Source organism: Sceloporus occidentalis, unplaced genomic scaffold, assembly GCF_023333645.1.
Source record: "Sceloporus occidentalis isolate IW3139 unplaced genomic scaffold, rSceOcc1.0.p SCAF_41, whole genome shotgun sequence".
NCBI classification, from domain to species: domain Eukaryota; kingdom Metazoa; phylum Chordata; class Lepidosauria; order Squamata; family Phrynosomatidae; genus Sceloporus; species Sceloporus occidentalis.
In genome coordinates this window covers 782,072-806,489 of record NW_028317021.1, presented here as the reverse complement: position 1 = coordinate 806,489, position 24,418 = coordinate 782,072, and the positions used below count along the sequence as shown (strand labels likewise).

Genomic DNA, 24,418 nt, shown 5'->3' with positions numbered 1-24,418 from the left:
TGCACCAGTAAATAGTAGCAGCCTCAATCTTTGTTCCAAGGGGACATGAAACAATAAGAATTGCACTACATTTTTTCTCCATTAGAAGTCAAACAAGTCACTTCCTTCAAGATATGTTTTTGTCTCATCCGATTGATGAATGGTCATTGAAGCTGATGGACTTACTGGAAATGGACAAATTGACAAGAAGCTTAAGAAATTAACTATCAAATTATTGCATGGAAGATTGGGGGGAAAATCTACAACGTTTCTCTCAAAAATGGGGAAATATAGCAACTATGGGAGTAGATGTGAAAATGGCCTTGCTGTACCCTTGGTCTATTCAGAAAAACCCTAGGAGTATTTTTAAAAAATTATTTCTCTATTCTCTTATTTACAAGAAGCAAATGTTAACACAATAGTTTTAATACCCTCCTCCAACTACACTCTACCTCATTTTCTTTGAGTTCACTTTCATCCGTGGAAATATGGAAGAGCTCCAAGTAATTCAAAGCATACTTTTCAATCGGGGTGAGCTGAAAGCAGATACACAGAAGTTATTATCTAAGAAAGAAAATATTACTATTCCACCAGACCTTACCAGATATTAATCTAAAAAACCTATCTCTGGGCTTATTATTGTTAACATGGGCAAAAGTGGATCAACAAAGCTCTTTTCAGACTCATTCTATCAACATTTTAGACATTTTACAATCAGTAATATTAACAATAACAGTACTTAACCAAAAACTCTCTGTAACTAATAGAAAGGAACACTACCTGATCAACAACAGCAACCAATTCTTGCAGCTGAGAAGGCTCATCAAGATACTGGGACTTGCCAAGTTCCAAAACGAAAGGTTCCAGTGTCAATTCAGTTCCTGTGTCCAGAACACGTGTATTCAACTCCTCTTCCTCCTCTCGCTCTATACTTTTGAGAGCCTTTCAAAAACATAAGTACTTTTTTGTATGGACACAGCTATACATCTAGTTTGTTCTTTTTTAAAAAAACTGAATTCCTTCCCAAGGCAACCTAGATTCTAGGACTCTGGGTATACTCTCTTCTGTGTCATTATTATTATTATATTTCATTTATATAGCGCTGTAGATTTACACAGCACTGTACATACAATCAGTAAAATCGATAAAAATAAGACCTGCTAATGGTATACATTCTACAGGATAATAACAAAATACATATAAAACAATAGATAATAATACAAAACAGAATTAGATAAAATAAGCAGGCAACAAATTAAAAACATCAAATATCAAATCAAATATGAGATAACAATCAGATAAACCATCACACAATGCCTGGGAACGCTTCCCTGAACAATATAGTCTTCAACACAGTTTTGAAACTGGTTAAAGAAGTGATGAGCCATGTTCCTGGGGGAAGGAGGCTGCAGGAGTGAGGGGCACCAAGTGAGAAGAGACGAATCTGGGACAGGGCAATGGAAATCCTAGGCTGGGACAGCAGACCTTGACTACCGTAACGGAGGGTGCAAGTGGGAATGTGAGGAGAAAGAAGTTCAGATAAATAAGGAGGGGCCAGCCCATGCAGGGCTTTAAAAGTCAGCAACAGGAGCTTATACTGAATACGGAAGGGGAAGGGGAGCCAGTGAAGGGATGATAACAGAGGAGAAACATGGTCAAAGCGGTGAGCGGATGTAATAATGCATGCAGCTCAGTGCTGAACAGAAATTAAAGGACGGAGGTGAGAGAGAGGAAGCCCTGCCAGAATGAGGTTACAATAATCTAGTTTTGGGGCCACCAGGGCATGGACCAAAGTCTTGGCAGTAGAGGCCAAGAGAAATGGACGGATTTTAGCAATATTGTAGAGAAAGAATCAACAGGCCTTGGCTGTGGCCTGGATCTGGGGGATACACGACAGAGAAGAATAAAAAATGAAACCAAGACTGCGGGCTTCCTGGACCCATCGATTAGAGATGTCATCAACTGAAACAGAAAAGGAGTATTGAAGGGTGGACTTAGGTGGAAAGACAAGAAGCTCTGTCTTGGACATGTTGAGCTTCAAACGCTAATGCCACATCCACTGAGAGATAGCTGTAAGACAAGATGAAACTTGCTGTTCAAGCCCTGGAGAAAGGTCAGGGGTGAAAAGATACAGCTGAGTGTCATCAGCGTACAGATAGGAAAAATCAAAAGAATTGATACGTTTTCCTAGGGACAATGTATAAAGAGAAAACAGTAGGGGACCCAAAACAGACTCTTATCCAACAGATAAGGGGACAGAGGATGAAGTCTGACCACCCGTGACCACTGCAAAAGATCTGACAAATAAGATTTAAACCAATCAAGAACAGAGTCCCAGAACCCAAGGTCAGAAAGTATATCAACTAGGAGACAGTGATCCACGGTGTCGAAGGCCGCAGACAAATCAAGAAGAATGAGAACAGAGTAAAGGCCATTCGCCTTGGCCCGCAAAAGATCGTTCAAGATCTTTGTGAGGGCTGTCTCTGTAGAGTGCCATGAGCAGAAACCGGACTGAAGGGGATCTAGAATGGAGTTGGCTTTGAGAAACTCAAGACAGCGAGAATAAACAACTCGTCCCAAAACTTTAGAAAGGAAAGGAAGAAGAGAAATCAGACGATAGCTAGACAAAGAAGAGGGGTCAAGAGAAGATTTTTTTCAGAACTGGGGAGATGAGAGCATGTTTAAAGTCCGAAGGGAAGGAACCTATAGAGAGAGAGAGATTAAAGATATAGAGAAGCGAGGGCAGAAAAGAAGGGGGTATAGAGATTAGAAGGTATGAGGCTATTGGATGAAGAGAACAGGTTGCAGGTTTGGAAGAGTTCAACAGCGTAGAGAGTTTGTCCAAAGAAACAGGAGGAAACACAGAGAGTTTTTTAGTTGAAGGAGCCAGAAGATTAGTGGTAGAAGACAAATCAGGAAGAACTATCTCAGATCAAATACTAGTGATCTTAGTGATGAAATAGTTGGTGAAATCGGTAGGGGAAAATAATGAAGAGACAGAGGAAGAGGAAGGTTTTAGCAAAGTGTTGAAGCAGGAGAACAAACACTGCGGGCGCCTCTCGTTGGTGTAGATCAATGATTTATCATTTCTGTTTTGCCATAGATAGGGTGCCTGAGAAGGATAAAAGGACGAATTTATAATGAATAAAATTGGCCCAGTAGGACAATGGATTCTATGAACAGAGAGATGGGGTAGCAATGGGAAGCCCCCTAAACCCTGTGATAGCAAACTTTTACATGGAACACTTTGAAAAGCAAGCCCTGGAAACAGCACCGAAAAAGCCCACAACTTAGTTCCGATACATGGATGACACTTTCACCATTTGGAGCCATGGAGAAGAAGATCTGGCTGTATTTCTGAACCATCTGAACAACATCCACCCCAACATCCAATTCACTATGGAAAAAGAAAAGGAAGGAACACTGCCATTTTTGGATGTCCTAGTCATCTGCAAACCAAACCAACATTTGGGTCACACAATATACAGAAAACCCACACATACAGACCGATACCTGCACAAGAACTCCAACCATCACCCAAGACAAAAAAGAAGCGCAATCAAAACACTGGTAGACCGAGCAAAACGCATCTGCGAACCCCACTTCTTGGAAGATGAAATGAAGCACTTGGACCGGGCTCTACAGGCTAATGTTTATTCCAGCTCAGACATCAGAAGGGCTGCCAGGCCCAGAAAAACCCAGAGGAGTGAAAACAAGCAGCCACCCAAAGGGAAGGTATTTTTACCATACATCAAAGGAGTCACAGACAGAATAGGCAAAGTGGTGAGGAAGCACAACCTGCAAATGGTTTACAAACCAACGAAGAAAATCCAGCAAATGCTTCGCTCAGCCAAGGACCAGAGAGACCCTCTCACAGCTGCAGGAGTTTACCGCATACCATGCAGCTGCGGACAAGTCTACATAGGGACCACCGAACGCAATGTGTAAACAAGAATCAAGGAACACAGGAGACACTGCAGACTGGGTCAGCCAGAAAAATCAGCAGTAGCAGAACATGTTACAAACCATCCTGGGCATCAAATACTGTTTGAAAACACTGAAATTCTGGACCATGCCAACCACTACCATGTCAGGATGCACAGGGAAGCCACTGAAATCCACAAACACCTGGACAATTTCAACAGGAAAGAGGAAACCCTTAAAGTAAACAAGGTTTGGCTACCAGTCCTGAAAAATAGGAAGAGGAAGACTCAACAAATGCAAATGAGAAATCTCCCAGTGTCAGGGGTTTCCCAGCAGACAATGAGCACTATCAGGCAGACACTAATCCTCTTTTGCAGACTCTCCCACCCTGAGGCCTGCCATTAGCAACAGAACAAGACACATGCAAATCACTCTTGCCTTTCCAGGTCACACAGTATATATATATATACCCAACTCCTTTCCAGGCAAGCATTCTCTGAAGATGCCAGCCACAGATGCTGGCGAAGCTTCAGAAAGAAACTCTTCTAGAACATGGCCATATAGCCCGAGAAACACACAAAAAACTATGGATGCTGGCCATGAAAGCCTTCGACTCCAGTCTGTAGTCTCAGTTAGAATAGATTCATTGAAGTCACTGAACTTGCATAAGTATATTTTGTATTAATTTATTAAGGTTTTTGACAATACAAAGGAAAAAATGTTTAAAAACATTAAAAATTAACAAGTCAGTTTGGGCAGAGTTACAACTCCACATATGCTTGTTCTGTGATTTCAAGTCATTTCTGACCTATGGCAACTCTAAGGCAAACCTATCTTGGCAAGATTTGTTCAGAGAGGGTTTGCTATTCCCATCTTCTGAAGCTGAGAAAGTGTGACTTGCCCAAAGTCACCCAATGGGTTTCCATTGCTGAGCAGGGATTCAAACCCTGGTCTCAAGAGTCATTGTCCAATGCTCAAACACTACATTTTCTATTCGTTGGCAGTCTACCATCCAAATACTAACAAGCTGCTTGCCCACTGAAGAGCCTTCCACTGCTGAGATTAGAAAAAAACACAAACCCTAATGCAACTAGCTGAACATACTTATTCTACACACAATGCCGATACCCATTTGTCCAGCCCATGACTAAGCTTCCTTAGGGACAGAGAGGCAGGCAGCACCTGCCCCACCAATCCTAAAAGTCTCTTCAAAAACTCTGAAGATCTCCTAGTAAGTCTCTCTTGTGCCTCGTGACACTGTTTTAAAACCTCTCATCTTGGAAGCATCTCAAAGCTTCCACAGTTCTCCCCAAACTGGTCATCCTCATTTGACAATTGTCTCTTGTGATCTCTGTTGCTTCTACCAAGAAAACCCCATGATAGGTTTATATTAGGGTCACCATAATTTGGAAATGACTTGAAGGTATACAGCAACAATGTTTTTGACCATGTTGCTTCACCTAAAGATAAAGTGATATGGAGCAAGGAAATTTTGCAGTGAAAATAATGTCTCTCTCTTATGTCCTAAACAATGTTGGAAAAAAGTACTCTGTTTATATTCCGAACATGCTCATCTAAATAGAATCTATACATTTAAAAAGGTTTAAATGTCTATCAGAGGAGCAGTGTATTACCCACATTAATACTTTACAAAATTTCTATTAAACAATAAAATGGAAAAAAAACACAGAAAAGTAAAAAGGCATGACTACTCCAAAACACAAACAGCACTTATACTTTGCCCTTTTATAATTTCTATTCAAAGGATTCATGCTTAATTACCTCTATAAAGGGACGTGCAACTTTGGGAGAAATGGTTTCTGCTGGAGATGGCTCTTGTGAAAGCATCACAAACTCTTCTGCTTTCACTCGGAAGCCAGAATCCTCCATTGGAGAATGGACCTCAAAGAGTTCCTGAATCGTTTGCTAACATGGTGGAGAAGAGGAAAGCATTTTTATTGTTGTTTTTTTCAAGACTAATACATCTCATATACAGTTCTTAGGGCAGTATCTGTATCCTGTCCTGGAAGAAAGCAGCAGGAATAATCCTGTTTAAGATTACCTGCATTTGAAAGCCAATTAGAAATTTTTAGGTGAATCTAAGGAATACCTAAAAAGGCTCAGCTGTCTGTGCTCTGAAAACAGCCTAACACAAAAAGGTATGAAACATTTTCAAAAAGCAGGATGACAAAACAACAACTATACCTGTGTCAAAAAGGCCAAAGAATAATCATTTCCCTGAGCTGCTACTTCTCGGATCAGATCCTTGGTGCCGTTTTTTAAAAGCTTCTCTTCTACTGAGTTCCCACTGACAAGCCTAAGGAAAGAAACCAGAAAGAGCAGTCAAAATCTTGAAAACACAGCACAAAACCAGTAAGCTGAATTTTACTAAATGCCCAAGGAGGATGGAGAAATTCTGCTTAAGATTTTTAACAGCTGAAAGAACATATAGAAACATAAGTTACTAGTGAGAGAAACTGACTGTTTGAGGACACAATTGTTTTATCATATGGTAAAGAAAACCTTAAACCTAAAAAGTAGCACACCTATTAGGAGTACTAGCCCAAATAACCCACAAAAAACTATGGATGCCAGCCGTGAAAGCCTTTGATTTCACACAGCACTATGTCTGCCCATACAACTGTGTGTTTGTCTTCTATCTGCAGTCCAGCAATTTAGCAAGCATCACCTGTAGATGTGAATGTCCTTGCACCGGCCAATCCTGTCACACCATTCTTGAGCCTTTGCATCCATCACAGGATTTAAATCATTGTCATAAAACACAACAGTGTCAGCCTCAACAAGGTTGACCCCTGTGGAGCGACTGTGTGAAGAAAGGATTGCACAGAAGATGCGCTTGTCTCTGTTGAAGGTCTTCATCAGCTCCTTGATCAGAAAACAGGGTGAGGGAGCAGAGAAGAGAAAGCAAACCATCGAGTGAAACCAGCACAAATTACAAGGTATTAGCAATCATTGATGAGTTGCCAAAGATTACCGGTGTTATTTGTTCTGAAAACCTATGTCCCCTACAGGATTAATGTGTTAAATCAGCTTTGTAAATACCACACAAAGGTTACTAGCCTGTTTGTTTTTTAATGTTCTGCTACTCCGTATTTATACGCTAGCCATGGAAAGAGAGCCACCCCTTTCTCTATGGCCAATGGGGAAATCAAGCAGGATCCATGCCTCCTCTGTCAGCCTGGAATTTATCCACAAATACCTACTGGGGGTGTGGGGAGGATTTTCATTACTTCTGGTTCCCTTGTTTTTTTCAAGGCCTCTCCTGGGCCTACAATGTCCCAGAGGATCCCAACAATGTGGCAAAATTACCCCCACACCAACTAGAGGATGCTTGGGGGCATTCTGTGCCAAAAAAAAAGTTTGGGGGAGGGAAGAAAAATGTTTTGAACCTGCGAGGTCACCAAAATAGCCCTACGACACCACATGTGATACATTTTGTGCACCCCAGAATCATGGTAATAGGCCAGTTCTTGAAAAGTACAAGACTGAACCGCCCCTGAATGGGCTGGGTTAGGGACGTGGCAGCCGCACGCCATGACCCCAACCCGGTGCAAATAGGAGCTGTAAAATCCGGCTCCTATTTGCACCCTAGGAGGAGTACAGTGCGAGCTTATGACACCTGTTGTACGCAGCACTGTGCATAAGTGACGTCATTGTGGCCTGCCAATCTGGCGCCCGGGGTGTGTGGTAGGGTTGCTGGGTGTGTAAATGCTCAGCCCTTGCACAACCCTAGTCTGCAATTAGGCCGGCACACAGTGCTGGTCTGTACTGGGCCTGAGTTAATCACATTTAATTATGCTTAAATTATTTTCCATGCTACATGCTCGCAAACACCACATTCTGACAAAAGATGTACAGTAAGAGTATCAAGAATACTGAAGAATTTGCAAAACTACTTTGAATACTCAAGCCAGTTCTACTGTATCAGTTTTCTGCAGAAAGATCTTTTATACTCACCAAAATACACAGAAGAGGTTAAGCAAAATATTAATATAGAGGGAGTTCTTATAAAAGAAAAACAATAACTTCTGCAGTATTGATGGAACTTCAATTAAACTACATTTCAGTAGAGTTGAGAACTAACTTGCACATTTATAGAAGACAGAAAGGAAAGGTGCAGACTAGTGACACTGAAAGCCCAGAAAATGACTGGAAAAATTCTGCAATAAAAGGTCTTCTCCTGTATCCAATCCCCCCCCCCCCCATATGAAGGTAAATGCTTATGGAATAATATTTTTTAGAATAAAGAATAAAATATTTAAGATTATGTAAAGTATCTCACATTATTGCAATGGCTGGTTTCCTTTTCTCACTTCTTTCTATGGGAATGAGTGCTTTAAGTTTAATTGGCACTAAGACATTTTAATTTTTTCATGTGTAACATTTAACTTTTTAGAAATGTTCAACTGTTTTTTTAACTTGTATCTACATGTTAATGCTTTTGTATTATTTTTAACTTGTACTGTTTTAAATTTGTTAGCCGCCTTGAGTCCCTATATGGGGAGAAAGGAGGGATATAAATAATAATAATAATAATAATAATAATAATGACTAAAGAAGACAAAATAATTTTCTTTGTTTTACTAATTGATGGTTACTTTTGTTCTTACTGGACCTTTTTGCCAGTTCCTCATAAATTGGCAAAAGCAAGGAGATTCCTTTTAGGTTCAGAAGTTCCTAACAGTTGTAGCTTCACTTGGAACACATAAATAAATAAATAAAACTGGAAGATGGACAAGTTGCTTACCTGTAACTGTAGTTCTTCGAGTGATCAACTGCGAATTCATGCAAATGGGTTATTCTGCACCTGCCATACTAAGCTTCAAAATCTTCTGGAATCTCTAGGGAAGACTTTTTGGTGGTAGCTCCGGCCACCCTCTATATAAGCTCAGCATCTTCCCACTCTTTCTAAAAGTCAGCTGCATAGCAGCAGACAAAGGAACATAGAGAGCAGGACACGACTGAGGGGAGAATGGATGAGATTTGTGTGAATTCACAGATGACCACTCGAAGAACCACAGTTACAGGTAAGCAACCTGTCCTCCTTCTTCGTGGTCTCTGCGAAGCACACAAATGGGTTAGACTAACAAGCTTTAGTTGCTGGAGGAGGGAGTGTCATGACACCAAATATGTGTTTGCAATAAGCTGTATTTTATTTTGAACAATAAAGAAAGGAGCTTGCAAATATGACTTTGTTATGCCATTTCTTTGTTTGTTAAGAACAGAAGGGCAACATGGAATGGGAATAAACCTTAATGCATTCCTCAAAGAAGGACTGCCCTACCAAAGGAAGTCTCTTGTCTGTTTTTAGTGTCCAGCCTGTAGTGTTTGATAAATGTTAGGGGCTGGGACCAGACAGCAGCCCTGCATACTTCTTCCAATGGCATTCCAGACAAGAAGGCGGAGGAAGAGGTGATATGATAGCCTTGTCTAAATATTTTAAGGGATGTCATATTGAGGAGGGAGCAAGCTTGTTTTCTGCTGCTCCAGAGAACAGGACTGGGAACAATGGATGCAAGCTTCAGGAAAAGAGATTCCACCTCAACATTAGGAGGAACTTCCTGACGGTAAGGGCTGCTCGACACTGGAACACACTCCCTCGGAGTGTTGTGGAGTCTCCTTCCTTAGAGGCCTTTAAACAGAGGCTGGATGGCCATCTGTCGGGGATGCTTTGATTTTGAAAACCTGCATGGCAGGGGGTTGGACTGAATGGCCCTTGTGGTCCCATCCAACTCTATGATTCTATAAAATTGCTACCACCCTGGTGGAGTGAGCTCAATCCGAGCTGGGGGAGTCTTCCCACAAAGTTCATAGCAAAGGTGAATAGTCGCTGTTACCCATTTTGAAAACCTCTGGGGGGTAACAGGGAGTCCTAACTTCAAATCCGAACAACAGATGAATAGTCTCTCAGATTACCTCAAAACTGAGGTTCTATTGACATAGAATGCAAGCGCTTACCAGACATCAAGGGAATGGAGGCATTGAGGTATTGGTGGTCGGATTTGAGGCCAACGTAGGCAATACAATGTCCTGGTTAATATGAAAAGCTGACATGACCTTGGGCAGGAAGGAGATGTTAGGTCTTAAAATTACTTTGTCATTGAAAAATTTAAGGTAAGGCTGCTACACATGGAGGGCACAGAGTTCACTGGCTCAACGCAAAGAAGTAAGGGCATGAAGTTTTCTAGGTAAGTAGTCTTATACTGTATCTGTAGTGGCCATCAGCTCAAAAGGCTTGACAGAGAGACAAGATAATAGCAACTTGAGGTTCCAAGGCGGAGTTGGTATAGAGGTTAGGGGGTGAAGATGTTTGAATCCCTTAAGAAACCTTTTAACAAGGGGGTTGGTAAATTAATGAAAGAAGATCCTCAAATTGGTAGTGGGAACAAATAGCTGAAAGATAGCACTTTAGGGAAGAAAGTGACAGCCCCGCTTGAGAAAGGGAATTGAGGAAATCCAACACAATAGGGACATTCACCAGTGAGGGTGGAATACAATTTTTAGACAAAAAGATAACAAACTTGTTCCACTTTAAAGCATAAGACCTCCATGTGGAAGGCTTGTGGGCAGCCAAGATCATTTCATGAACTGGGATTGAAAAATGATCTAGTGACAAATTCTCCATGTCACTAGTAGAAGCGTGTTGATGTCTAGGTGTTGAACCCAGCCATTGTGGAGTGTGAGGAGGTCAGGTTGGGATGGAAAGTGAAGGAACTGTCTCTTGGACAGGTGGAGGAGAGGTGCAAACCATGGTTGTCTTGGCCACCATGGGGTGATGAGGATGGCATTTGTTAGGTCCAACCTCATTTTGGCAACCACTCTGGTGATCAGTGGAAAGGGGTGAAAGGCATAAAACATTTGTCAGACCAGCGGAAGAGGAAGGCATCTCCCCTGTCTGCCAAGTCGTTTTCTTTTCCCGGTAGGTCAATGGCCTGGAGTATAATGTTTCTTTGAATGCAGCAGTCCCAGATCCGAATGGTGAGGTCGAGAAGGGTTTGAGAACTTGTCCCTCCTTGTTTGTTCAGATAATACATCACAATGGTGTTGTCTGTGAGAAAGAGGACGACTTGATCGTGAAGAAATCCTTCAAAGGACTTCAAGGCCTTTTTGACTGCCAACATTTCCAGACCATTGATATGGAATAGCCACTCTTCTGTCGACCACTTGCCCTTTACAGACAGGCCGTCAAAGTGAGCTCCCCAACCCGTCATGGACGCATTCGTGGTGAGCATCATTTGAGGTTGTGGTGGTAAAAAGGGGATCCTGATACAGACATTGTTCGAGTCCAGCCACCAGCGAAGTGATCGGGCAACAGTTCTCAATACCGTGAGCCATTTGTACAGGTGGTTGTGATCAGGATCAAAGACCGAAAGAAACCATGACTGGAAAGGTTGAAGTCATATGACCAAGAGCAACCTGAGCTGTATGTGCCCTGATGCATCTTGTAAACAAACAGGTGCAGACCACTGTTTTGAGATTTAAGAACCTGTCGGCTGGAAGGTAAGCCTTTGACATTGTTGAATCTAACAAGGCGCCTATGAAGTGAACTCTTCAAGTTGGATGCAAGTTGGATTTTTCTTTGTTGACTATCAGCCCAAGATATTTGAGTAGGGAAAGTGTAAAGTCAATCTGGTTTACCAGGATGTCCCTGGATGGGGTTATGAAGATTTAGGCATCTAGGTATGGGAAGACATTTTATGTTGACACAGATAGGCTGCCATCACCGCCATGCACTTGGTAAAAGACTCTCGGGGCTTTTGAAAGTCTGAAGGGCAAGACACGAATTGAAAGCAGTCTGAGCCGACAAAAAAGGCAAGGAATTTGCGATGGTCTTCCCATATATGTCTATGTGGAAACAGGCATCTTTGAGGTCGAGCGTAGCGAATCAGTCCCATCTGTAACAATGGAAGAATGGAAGAGAGTGTTACCATATGGAAGCACTTGTAAGAGATAAAAGAAATTCAAGCAGCGCAATTCCAAAATAGGACGGAGCCAACATCTCTCTTTGAGACAATGAAATATTTGTAGAAAAAGCATTGTCGAATCCGAGATTGTGGCACGGGTTCAATAGCACCTTTTTCTAATAAGGAGTGCACTTCATCGAGTAGGGTGTCTGAAGGGGATGTGGCATGCTGTGCACCCATTGGGGGAAGGAATAACCCCTCCAGACATTTTTTAGTACCCAAAAGTTATGTAGGCCCAGTCTATCCCCAAAAGATATTAGGGGAATGAAGTACGCTTCAGAACTTCAGATCCTCCTCTTTCCCAGGTCAGAGTCCTTTTTATGAAAGGACTGTTTATATTTTGGTTGAGAGGGCTGACACTTGCCAGATGAGGAAGAGGATTGAGATGGGAAGCACTGCTGTGATTGTTCTGTGGGCTGGAAGTTCTTGTATTGACCCAAAAAGTAGGAAGATCTCTGCCACCCCAAGCTCCAGCAGTAAGAGAAGGGGGCACGAGAAGAGCAAGTGAACATAATGTATTTACGGGCAGTGTTCCTCATTTTATTTTTAAAATCCAACTTCTCATCCGTGTCCTTATAAAATAGACCTGAGGCATCAAATGGGAGATCTTTGATGGCAAGCTTGGCATGAGCCGTTAAGTTTGAAGACCTCAACCAATCATAATGTTGGAGGGTGATGGCTCCAGAGAGAACCTTGGCTGCACAATCAGTGGAGTGATGTGCTGAGGTAATTTGTTGGGCACCAAGGGAATCAGCATCTGCATGCAATGCCATTGCCAAGCGGCGCTTCTCTTCTGGGAGGTCCTTGCACAGTGGTAGGGCACGCTCCCACAGTTGTTGTTGGTATGCGCCCATACAAACTGAATAATTAGCAACCTTGAAGTCGAGTATGGCAGCGGCATATAATTTCCAGACCATAGTATCAAGTTTATGGCCTTCCTTGTCATTTGGAGTGGTCAAGGTCTTGGGTGTAAAGCGAAGCTGTGACGCCTCGATGATAGCATAATTTGGACGTGGATGTTCAAATAGCCAAGCTTCTTCAGATGGAGTAATCCAGTATACACTGTCAATTTTCCTTGATGTTGACTGCATGGATGCTGGGGCAGTCCATGAACACTTGGTGATTTTGCCATAGATGAAAGAGAAGGAATCAATGCTAGAGTTGGAACTTTGCCATGAACGCACTGGTCTATAGGATTGAATGTTTCGGTGTGGAGGACTTCAATATTAAGGGCACTCCCCATGAGAATCATCTGTTCTGTAAAGGCCTTTACATCATCTGTTGGTGAAGCTGCATCATGGCTAACTAAAGTACGAGGTGGAGATCGTGGGTGAACTCAATCAGAATCAATGTCCAAGTCTCCAGCTGAGTCCGATGATTGAGATGGTGTCCTCGGTCAAGGTTTTATTTTGGGTGTTTTAGCCTCTGGAGGGAGTTTGGGCAGATTTAATACTTTTGACTTGTTACAAAAGCAGCACAGTCCTGAAGGGTTGGCCCAAGCTGAGAAGTGGCCATGGATGGGCGAGATTGAGGGGTTGTCGCCGAGGTTGAAGCAGCATGCGAAGTGGGAGAGCGAAGTTTGTCGGTATAGAGGTTGTGAAGGAAGCATCTGTCCCAAATCTCAGAAGGGTCCATCAGCAAGTAATAGATGCCCAAATATTCATTGAAGATCAAATCTCGATGAGTAGAATTTGCATATTCATGAGCACCATCATCCTCTAAGCAAAGGACTTCAGAAGTGACTGAGAGACACTCTCGGGACCGACCTAACTGGGTAGGAGTGGAAGGTTTAGGCGACAGCTCTTGTGGAGGCAAGCCGTCGAGCTCCCTGTCCGAGAGATATATAGCTTTGGATTGGAGGGGAACCTTGGTAGAGGATGGAGGATGGAGAGTGATGGTTCTTTTGGGAGTCCACACAGGTTGAGACCAGGCTAGATTTCATATGACTAGCACTAGATTCAGGGTGGGGCAAGGTCGATAGGAGCTTGTACAGTACCGACTGCCTTGTTGGTGTTGGGCTGCTGAGTTTTATCGGTGTCGAGGGTTGAACCCGAAAGGGATTTCCTGTCGTTATGGTGGGAAGAGTCTTTGGCCTTGCCAAGTGAGGAAGAAGACTTGTGTTTCTTTCCCTCGCCTTGAGAAGTCTCAGATGATGTCTTATGCTTAGAGGGAGATGATTGATCAGTCTGATCCCCTGGTAGTCGCTTGCACTTGTCCGGACGCACAGATTTTTCCTTATCCTGAGAGTCTTTGGAGGGGGCTTCTGCAAGGTGGAAGTTGAAGCAGGGGCCAGAACTTGGGAGTACAAGAGAGACAGATCTCTCTGTTTTTTCCTGGCCTGGGGCGTGAAGGCCTTGCAATGCAGCAGGTCGAGACATTATGGCCCTCACCCAAGCAAAGGAGGCACTTGGAATGGCTGTCCTGACTGGGAATTCCCCACACACACACGGACACTCCATGCACTTTTTAAAAGAGTGAGAAGCCATGGCAGCTTGTGAATAACAAGGTTGAGTTGTGGGGCAAGCCAAAGAGAAGTCAAACAGTCCAAATCAATGCCATAAATCAGAGTCCAACTCACATCCAAATCACAAATCTGAAGGAAATGTCAAACCGAATGAAGGTCAATCCAAAATAGAAACTGAAAGTGAGAGGAGTGATTCTGAACAGTTCGTTCAAGCTGCTCGTGTGGCGGACAAAAGGAACTGAGAAAGAGTGGGAAGACTCTGAGCTACCACCAAAAAGTCTTCCCTAGTGATTCCAGAAGGTTCTGATGATTACTGCGCAGGCGCAGAATAACCATTTTGTGTGATTCACAAAGAACACGAAGAACTGTAATTTTCCAGGGGGGAAAACTTACTTTTAACAAGTCAAACATGGTACAGTCACCCCTCCTTTATTGCGGACTTGAAATCTGCATTCTTGTTTATGCACGGAGGGGTGACCTCCGTTAACCCCAACAGGGCAACCCTTATGGGGCTTGAATACATGCAAGTCTCTGTTTTTGCGGTGGGGGGAGGTCCGGAACAGATCCCCGCAAAAACAAAAAATCGACTGTACTTTTTAAAAAAATACATAATGCATTTTATGTTCCTAAAGTAACAAAATGACATTCGATCTGTAAAGTGCGTTAATATTCCATTTTTTTCCATTTTCCCTAAAATATCTATTTTCTTTCTTTTCTTTTCTTTTTAAAAAATAGTTTTCTCCCCATGGCTTCAAAATAGAAATTTTACAACTCTAGGCAGACTGCTAGTCTAGGCAGACAGCTGAAAAATAACCAAATTTCACTGATTCCCTAAAATAATTAGTTTAAAGCATTTACAGTTTTTCAACCAATGCTCCAAAAATGGTATACAAATTAAAACAGATACGAAGGAGTACTTTAAGCATGAACATATGAACGTATGAATAAAACTGAAATGCTCCAAACAATTCATAATTAAATTTAGAATTCAATACCATAAGATGATCACTGATTTACATGGCTTTAAAAGTGGACTGGACAAAATACATGGAGCATGAGGCTATTACTGCCAACTGCTTATCCATTCTAAATCAAAGACACTAGACTCTGTATAGTAGTTGCTGTGGAAAGCAAAACTGAGGGTGCTCCTGAACTCAAGTCTTACAAGTAGGCCCTTCCACTGGCAACTACTCACTGGACTAGATCTGATCCTTTGTTCTTAACAAATAGACCCAGAAAAATCAACTCTCCAAAGAACTAAGGTGATCATCAATGATGAAACCAAATGAATAATCCAGGAAGGAAATTTCAGAGGTTCAGAGCTACCTCAAGAAGGCTGTCTTCTTATGGGTATCAATTTGACATAGTAACAGAATGAAGGATGACCTCACCAGCCAATCTTGAAATTTCAGTGAAACTAATGCAGGAGGGAGAACCCTCTAAGATGGGAATGAGCATCTGCAACATGTCAAAAGGGCAATTTTCTACCCTAAACAAAAACCAATAGTGGCTAAAAGTGTACTTCCATTTTTGAAAAAATGGCTGTGTTTTATGTTAATTCCTGTAAGGGGTTTCTGCAACCTATTTGAAAGGTAAATGGCCATTCCTGTCGCTTCCAAAAGAGCAACCCACCACCACTTCTTTTTGCCAGAAAAAAAGACATATCAGGGAGTCTGGGGAGGTCAGATTATGCTTTATAGGAGAGAAACAAGAAACATTTGAGTTTTCAAAAAATGATAATATTTTTTAATGGCTACATCATTCTTACTGGGCTAGATGGACCTATGGTCTTACTAACTATAAATCAGCTTGCTATGTTTCTTATGCACCATATGAACAACAGAACCTTTGTGGGCACACTGGAGACTGAGAGATTAGGAGGGCGCAGTGTAGAAAGAAGAATGCATGCTTTCAAATGCAACCTGCAAATACAATGAGATGCAAGTGACTGGCCCAAGTTACTGAGTTTACCTGGCGCTCTTCCTGATTTGCACACTCATCAATCCTCACATAGGTGAGGAAATGAAAATTCAAGAAATGCTCCAAGATGTCCAACATGAGAATCATCTGGGACAATATCAGTACCCGGCGTCCTTCCGACTTCAGCTTCTGAAGCAAGACTGCCAGGGCTTCCAACTTTCCTACATTTCAGAAAGAGTAAAGTGTTAAGAACCTTCTGGAGCACATTCATCCAGTTCCTGGTTCTGAGGAATCCAGCCAACTTTTTGTTTGCTTGCTTGTTTTTAAATATACATCTCTACCTGCATCATACTGCACCAATCGGAGGTCAGGAAACTGAAGCAACTGTGGAGTGGTGAGCTGCTGTAGCTGTCGCAGGAAAGGAGCTGCCTTTTCTCTCAGATGATGCCTAAGTTGTTTCATTTTATGGTTATACAATGGGGGAAGCCTTGCCACATGCAAAGACGGAGGAGCAGCCACGGCAGATGGCAGAATGCAGAGCACCCTGAGAAACAAAGCAAGAATGTTGCAGTTATTTGGGATATATTACTTGCTAGATAGTAACATGATTAACCATAGAACCATTAACCCAAAGCTTGGGAATCAAATCCTGTCTCTTGAGGAAACTAGCTGCTTCCAATACCTGACAGCAACTCCTTCTCTCCCTTCATGAATGCTATAGAAGAAGCATGCAAGAGACAGTGAAAACAGGTGGGGCACAATCTCTTGGATACTGCTGTGGGCTGTGTTGTGTGCTGACACACTCCCAACAGTTCCCATCCACCTCTACCAGTATAACTAAATTAGAGATTGTGGGAGTTGTAATCTCAAGCATCTGGACCAAATATTTTCCATCCCTAATCTAGAAGCATCTGGCTGGAGACAGTAGGAAAGAGAATGATAGACTAGATTGCTTTTTGGCCTCCTCTATGAAGGTAAGAGAAGAACACCTCCTTCAGCAAGAGACACACATTAAATTTCAGAGAGGTCCCCAGGCACCACATTCCTCTTGGTGGGTGGGGCAAGAGGGTAAACTCTGAAATGCCAGCATAGTTTTAAATACTTAAAGCTCTTACTGTAACTGAGCCTCCTTAGGGGAGATCTTTCAACATTTCAGAATGGGGAAAAACTACTGGAAATTCAACAAGCCATGTCACAAGTAAGGAGCTATGGCCATTTTAAGAACCCCAGAGATCCTAAGACCTGTGACTTTTCACTGTTGCAAGAGAACCTTGAGTAAACCAGGGAGCGGGAAGGAAAGAGTCCTAGTAACCCACCTCTAACCAAAACATGGCAAGTGGCATGTAGCTAAAACTGTCACTGTCCATTACCTGGAAAATTCACTCTAAAACTTCTCAGTTCTATTGAAACATATGGAACATCACTATAAACATTATGGACCGTCCCTATAGGATCAGGAGGGGGGTTATCTTGAAAGGTGAGTAGTCAAGTTAACTTTCAATGTATGAGTGCAAGTTATAAATCACCTATTAACAATATCTCTCAGAGAGTCCTGCTGCTGCTCCAGAGTCCACTTCAGCCCTTGCAGTGGATCACTATGGTCCCGGGAGGCATTGTATAAGAGGCAACAGTTGGCAAAGCCTGCCCATCTCCATTTGTTGACTGTTGTGGAAAACTGAGGAGGCATCTTTCTGTCACCCACCAGAGAACAAAGTCTAAGGAGATCTGCACCATAAACTGGAGCTCGGGAACAGCGACGCTCATTGCAAAAGAAGATTCTGTCCAGACGCTCCTTTAGAAGTCTGTTTTTTTCTTCATAAGTCTCCTTTGCAAAAGAACAAAAACCAACAACATGCCTTATTACAGCAGTGGAAACAGCCACAGCATTTCACCTAGCTGCAATCCTAAACATATGTACCTGGGAATTAGTTCCATTGAATTCAATTACTTTTAATTCGAAGAAAATGTATAGGATAGGTATAGATATGCAGTTCTAAAGACCTAATCCAATAGGACTGCTTTTCTTGCATAACACACAATAAAATAGGACTGATTCATGCAGCTATACTGGGGATGGGAACAATGTGGCCCTCTAGATGTTGCTTGACTGCAACTATCACCAGTCCTAAGCAGGGTTACTGTTATTGTTTGGAAGTGAGCTATCATTCTCCCAATTCCCAATGAATAAATATATCCCGTAACTTTCAAAGTTTGCTGTAATGTCCCTTTCACATGTTACTGGTGGAACCTATTTCTTTCACAATCTTATTTACATATAAGATAGCAGTTATTTTTACAAAATATACATCTAGACAGACTGATAAATTAGAGGTAACAATGTTATTATTGACAAAATAAAGGAATAAAAAAATAAATGTTATTTTAAGAAAAATATGTGTTTCCATTCCAAGGAGATTGGGAAACCATTTTAATCTGACACCTGAATTCATAAAGCAATCATTAGTAGGAGTACCTGTAAATGTCCTCCATGCATAAGGCCAGGTTTTAAAGATGAAGCTGAGTCTCCCGAAGCTAAATTAGTACCCATTGTTCTACCTGGAACATATGCTTAAAGATAAATGAAGTGTTTATACATTTCAAATACGTTCTTTTGAAGTTACTACACACACCTCTGTCAGCCTCTCCAACACACTAGAATATGTCCAACCCCAAGACAAGGGCAACAGAGAAATTTCCCAGGCCAGCCTTGTGTTTACCCATTTGCCTATTCCCAACAGATGAGAAAGAACTACATTCAGGTGACTGATTAGACTGATGGAAAAGGGATGCAGCATCCTCTGTCAGTCTACATGGTTTCCATGCTAGAGGTGGAAGGAGGGGAGGCCCACCCTCCCACTCAGTCACAACCAAAAACAAACAAGTTGGGGAGGAAAGGGTGCTCCATTCTTCCTCTGCCATTCCACTCAGTTTTTAGCTGGCAGTTTTAATGGCAGCTTGATTTCTGCTAAAAAGAGGGGCTGTCAACATGCCAATCATCGGTTAAGGGCAGCTGGTAACTTTTGCAGGTTTACAGTATAAAGAAGAGTTAGGCCTGTTACAGACTGCCAAAATAAAGCTGCTTCGGGTCTCTTTGGAGGTATGCTGTTTAAATGATGCATGGGTCATACGAGTCCGGAGGTCACGCCAAAGCCACACTCCATTCCTAAGCACTGGAGTGCAGCTTTGGTGCAGTTTTTGGATTCTTAGGATGCATGAATCATTTAAATAGCATACCTCCAAAGAGACCCGAAGCAGCTTTATTTTGGCAGTCTGTAACAGGCCTTAGTTTTTCTGTTAATGTGCTGTATGTGAGAGTGTCCTGAAACAAAAAAAAATCTCAGAAATACCTACTTCCAATTATTATTCAAAATGGTTGCACAAGTGCAAAAAATAGCTCTGTGACTCCCAGCACATACATATTCCTGACTTTGAGAATATGGATTTAAGTGCACAGCTTGCACACACAACCCAATACCTTCTAAATAAGATAAGACAGTAACAGGGAGGGATAGCTAAGAAGGTAATAGGTCAATATAGGTAGCGAGGAGTAGAATGTTAGGGAATGGAAGAACAGAAAGAATATGTGTTGGTGTGATTCTTGAAGGATGGAATTATGCTAGATTTGTGTTGGTTGGTTTGGTTTGTGTCTGTTTTTGTTATTAAAAATCAATAAAAAATTAAATTAAAGGTTTTTTGTGGGTTTTTCAGGCTAAGTGGCCATGTTCTAGAAATTTTCCTTCCTGATGTTTCACCAGCATCTGTGGCTGGCATCTTCAGAGCATTCTGAAGGGGAGGAAGTTTGGCAATAGATGTAATTCCAAAACACACTGCAGAAATAATCCAGTTTGAGACCACTTTAACTGATCTGGCTCAGTGCTAAAGAAACCCAGGAATTGTAGTTTATTGTGGCACCAGAGTTCTCTGGCAGAGAAGGCTAAATCTCTCACCAAACTACAGCTCCTGAAATTCCCTAGCATTGAGCCAGGGCAGTTAAAGTGGTCTCAAACTGGATTATTTCTGCAGTGTGTTTTGGACCATAGAAAATATCCAAAGAGGAGGGAGAGCTCTAGTTCAAGGACCTGCAGTCTATGCATGCAAAGTAGGGGTCTGGGAGGAGTGGAAAGACCTAAAACAAATTTCATGGATTAAAATTGGGAGAGATTCCATCCAAACACTAGGAAAAACATCTTGATGGCAACAGCTGTTCCAACAGTGAAACAGGCTGCCTCAAAGTGTGATGGACTCTTTTTCTTTGGATGTCTTTAAACTGAGGTTGATGGTCATCTCTCGAGAGTGCTTTAGTTTTGAATTCCTGCATGGCCTCTATGGTCCCTTCTAACTCTGATTCTATGAAACTGTTACCTTTCCCAGAGAAACAATTTAACCTTATACTGTATAGTTAGGCCAGGGAAAAGGGAGAGACCTGAAATAGTAGGAGACGGCATTTGCTCAAATCTGCTCTTTAAAGTGCCCTACAGATTAAACATATCGGGAAAATCGCTTACCTTGCTGTGTAACTGCTGAAGCTGGCAAGCTGGCTGGATGTTGATTTCCTAAAGTGTTCAGAGCATTTTGAACAGTTCCGGGCTGAGACATCGTCTGCATGACCACTGGGCCCTGAGGCCGTAAGTACTGTTGGCCAGGAGCTGAAACAATCTGCAGGACACTGCCTAGTTTGTACAAATATCAGAAGAAAAGGTCACAAACTTGAAAGAAAAACCAGCATATACATACATACATACACACAAACAAAAAGACTAGCTCCTTCTAGTGTTTATAATCATTTATAAACAAATACAGCAATGACAATACTACTTAGCAAAAAAAGCCCTCACCTTAATCTAAAGTATTTATTTTCCTTCTTATACTTTAGAAATAAAAAGGAAGAAACACATACCAATTATAAAGGGCTGATTTTTGTAACATAGCTTCCAACATAGCATTTTCTTCACTTTTCTGACTTATGGTGACCCTAAGGCAGGGGTAGGCAATCTTTTTGAGCCGGGGGCCGGTTTGCTGTCCCTCAGACAACTGGGGGGCCGAAGCCAAAAAATAAATAATTAAATATATAAATAAACTAGGACAAATGTAGGACAAAGTTTTCAAATGGAAGACACTTTTTTAAAAAAATGGAGGACATGCAAAAAAATTTGCTGATTTTAAAAAAAAATGTTAACATAAATGCATGTTTCTGAGGCTTCTATAGACAATTGCCCCCCAAAGGCCCCGGCGGCAATCGGCGGCAGGACTGGGCTGGGGCCAGTCCCAAGGCCTTGCCGGGCCGCATCCGGCCCGCGGGCCGCAGGTTGCCTACCCCTGCCCTAAGGTAAAGCTATCATGGGGGTTTTCTTGGCAAGACTTGTCCAGAGGAGGCTCACTATTGCTTTCCTTTGAGGCTGAGACAGCATGATTGTCACCCAGTGAGTTTCCACGGTAGAGCAGGGATCTGACCCCTGGTTTTAAGAGTCATAGTCCAATGATCAAACCACTACACTACATTGGCACTCTCAAAAGTGTCACTACAAGCTTGGAAGGTTTAAGAATCAGTCTTTGATATCTGCATGACCTTCCTGGACCTTTTGTATACATATGAACTTTGAAAGATGTTACAGGCTGTATGTTTCATGTCTTGTACAGACCTCATTGTATGAGAATGTACACAGACAATTAATTAATCACAATTAATTAAGCACAACCACTAGTAACTTCAACTAGCTCTTATACAGAGATACAAGTGAAGCTGTGAACTAAAAATACAACCTCCCATTTCAAAATCTCTCCTGTCACTAACTCACTAGAGAGCTTTAAGAAAGCCAATTTAAGTAAGCTTCAAAATCCCAAGTCTAACCTGACATGTAGGGAAGTGAAAGAAAACTCTGAAGCTACACAATGTTTGTAGTAGGAACATAGAATATGTGCAGCGTTGAAGTCATAAAACAAGAAATGGAATACAGAGACATAGCCATAATTGATAAAATGGAAAGAGATATTTTCAATCAGATCATCAAACAGTGCTTTACTCTGGAAAATCAAAGAAGAAATGAGATGGCATATATAGCGAGGTGTGATGAAGCAAAAGCAGTTAGGGGAAACAATGTGAAGTCTAACCAAATAATACCAATAAGACTCCAGACAAAACCTATCAATATAACCACGATCCAGGTTTACGCTTCCACCTTCGAGGAAGATGAGGAACAAATTGAAAGATTCTATACATCTAGGTGGAAAGTGATTACACACAAAAACAGATCATATTGATTGTCATAGGAAATCAACATGTAAAAGTATAATCAACACTATAGAAGAATTTGGCCTTTTATAAAGCAAGAACAACAATACAATAACAACAGAAGAAAGAGGAAGTGAGATAGACATCACAGCTCAATATACGAAATAGGTATAGTTAAAAAAAGACAGAGAAGATGTGCTCTGAAAAGGGAATGTAACTGTCATTGGAGGTTTTGTAAGCATAGGAATTAAGAGATAAGATACTGCACATTCTTAGTAATTACTCAAAAGAGGAGCCTTATAGTGAGATAAAGGTATGAATCTTTATATTCTGGGGAATATTTAAGATTGTAGCTGATAAGAATAGTAACGATATAGAATAGAAATAGAAGGAGGGAGGGGGGGAGAAGACATTGTGTATTTTTTAATTTGTAAATATATCAATAAAGATTAATAAAAAAAGAAGAAGAATTTGGCCTAAGATCATGAAATGAAGGAGGTGAGCACCTTATGAAATTTTGTGAGACCAACAGTTTGTTCATTATAAATATATTCTTCAGAGAGATTATACATGTGAACATCAACAGATGGCCTGTATAGAAATAAAATAAACTATATAATTGGAATTTTAAAGTAGACGATGAAGAGATGGAAACAGTCCAAGATTTTCCATACTTGGGCTTAATTATCAATCAGAGCAGAGATTGCGGTCAAGAAATCAGAAGGAGACTAGGAATTGGAAGGGCAGCGATGAAGGAACTAGACAAGATCCTAAAGTCTAAAGCTATATCATTAAACACCAAAGTTTGGATTGTCCATGCCATCATAATTCCCATTTGTATGTATAGTTGTGAAAGCTGGACAGTGAAGGAAGCTGATAAGAAAAAAAAAGTTCATTTGAGATGTGGCGCTGGAGAAGAGTTCTGAAACTACTGTGGACCACTAAAAAAATAATAAATGGATGGGGTCCTAGACAAATATCAGGCCCAAACTCTCCTTGGAAGAAAAAAACCTGGAGTTGTCTATGGGGCCCGGAGTTAATGGTTTTAGTAAAAGTGTCGCTCAGGTTTCATTTAACAGTAAAAATGCATAGGCCTTGTTGTGAGAATGGGTCAAGGAAAGTCCTCTGTACAGGAGGGAGGAGGGATGGCATTCTAGAGCTAAAAGATAAGCTGTTCCCAGTTCGTCCAGACACCTGGAGATTGGATAAACAATTTGGCAGTCGGCATGGGAACTTTCCCCCTTTCCTTGGTGCAGACTCTGCAGGACAGATGATGACATAGTATATATGTTAAGTTGGCAGTAAAAAACAATAATGTATAAGATAGTGGAGAACAAAGGATTTTTGCCTCGCAGACAAGCATATAGTCCTGTATGGACACTGTGTGTGTGTGTGTGTGTGAGTGTTCTGCCATGGCGTGCTGCCGGACAAAGATGCTATGTGTCTGGTTTCTTTCTTTTGACAGCTTAACATGTGTGAAGCTAAAGTGTGCACTTATTCTCCTTTTCCTTTATGTTACTTGCATTTAGTTGTTTACGTATGCTTTGCTTTCATTCTTCATATTTAATCTATGCTTTTTATATTTCTTTCTACCACATTTTATTGAATAAACAAGTTTCTTGAAACCAGAACTGAATTATTATTTCACCTGTTCATACCCACTGAACCCACTTGGCAGCTAGATAAACTGTGGTGTTTGACAGCTAATTGTTGGGCTGTGAGCGTGCACTTGACTGCCAAGGCTACGAGTGTTGCATTCAACAGCTAGGAGATGGGCTGTGAGAGTGTGCCCTGAGGCCGAGCTTGGGCTGCGAGTGATACATTGTCATATTTTAGCCATATTATGAAAAGGAATGACTCACCATAAAAGACTATAATTCATGTCAAAGTGGAGGGCAATAGGAAAAGAGAGAAATC

General features: G+C 41.6%; 1 protein-coding gene across 12 annotated transcripts in view; it reads right to left on the bottom strand.

The window, feature by feature from the left end:
• Positions 1-24,418, bottom strand: part of EP400 (E1A binding protein p400) — a 161,254-nt gene that overhangs the window by 55,365 nt on the left and 81,471 nt on the right. For 11 of the 12 annotated variants that reach the window (XM_089489865.1, XM_089489873.1, XM_089489866.1 and 8 more), the window contains 10 exons: positions 20,778-20,942; positions 18,746-18,840; positions 17,799-18,097; positions 16,614-16,816; positions 16,324-16,493; positions 6,593-6,789; positions 6,109-6,220; positions 5,686-5,829; positions 760-921; positions 432-515 (listed from right to left, as the gene is read on the bottom strand). In XM_089489865.1, coding sequence (XP_089345991.1) covers positions 432-515; positions 760-921; positions 5,686-5,829; positions 6,109-6,220; positions 6,593-6,789; positions 16,324-16,493; positions 16,614-16,816; positions 17,799-18,097; positions 18,746-18,840; positions 20,778-20,942 — 1,631 coding nt within the window. The remainder of the gene's footprint in view (positions 1-431; positions 516-759; positions 922-5,685; positions 5,830-6,108; positions 6,221-6,592; positions 6,790-16,323; positions 16,494-16,613; positions 16,817-17,798; positions 18,098-18,745; positions 18,841-20,777; positions 20,943-24,418) is intronic. The other variant, XM_089489867.1, reaches the window with a different exon arrangement.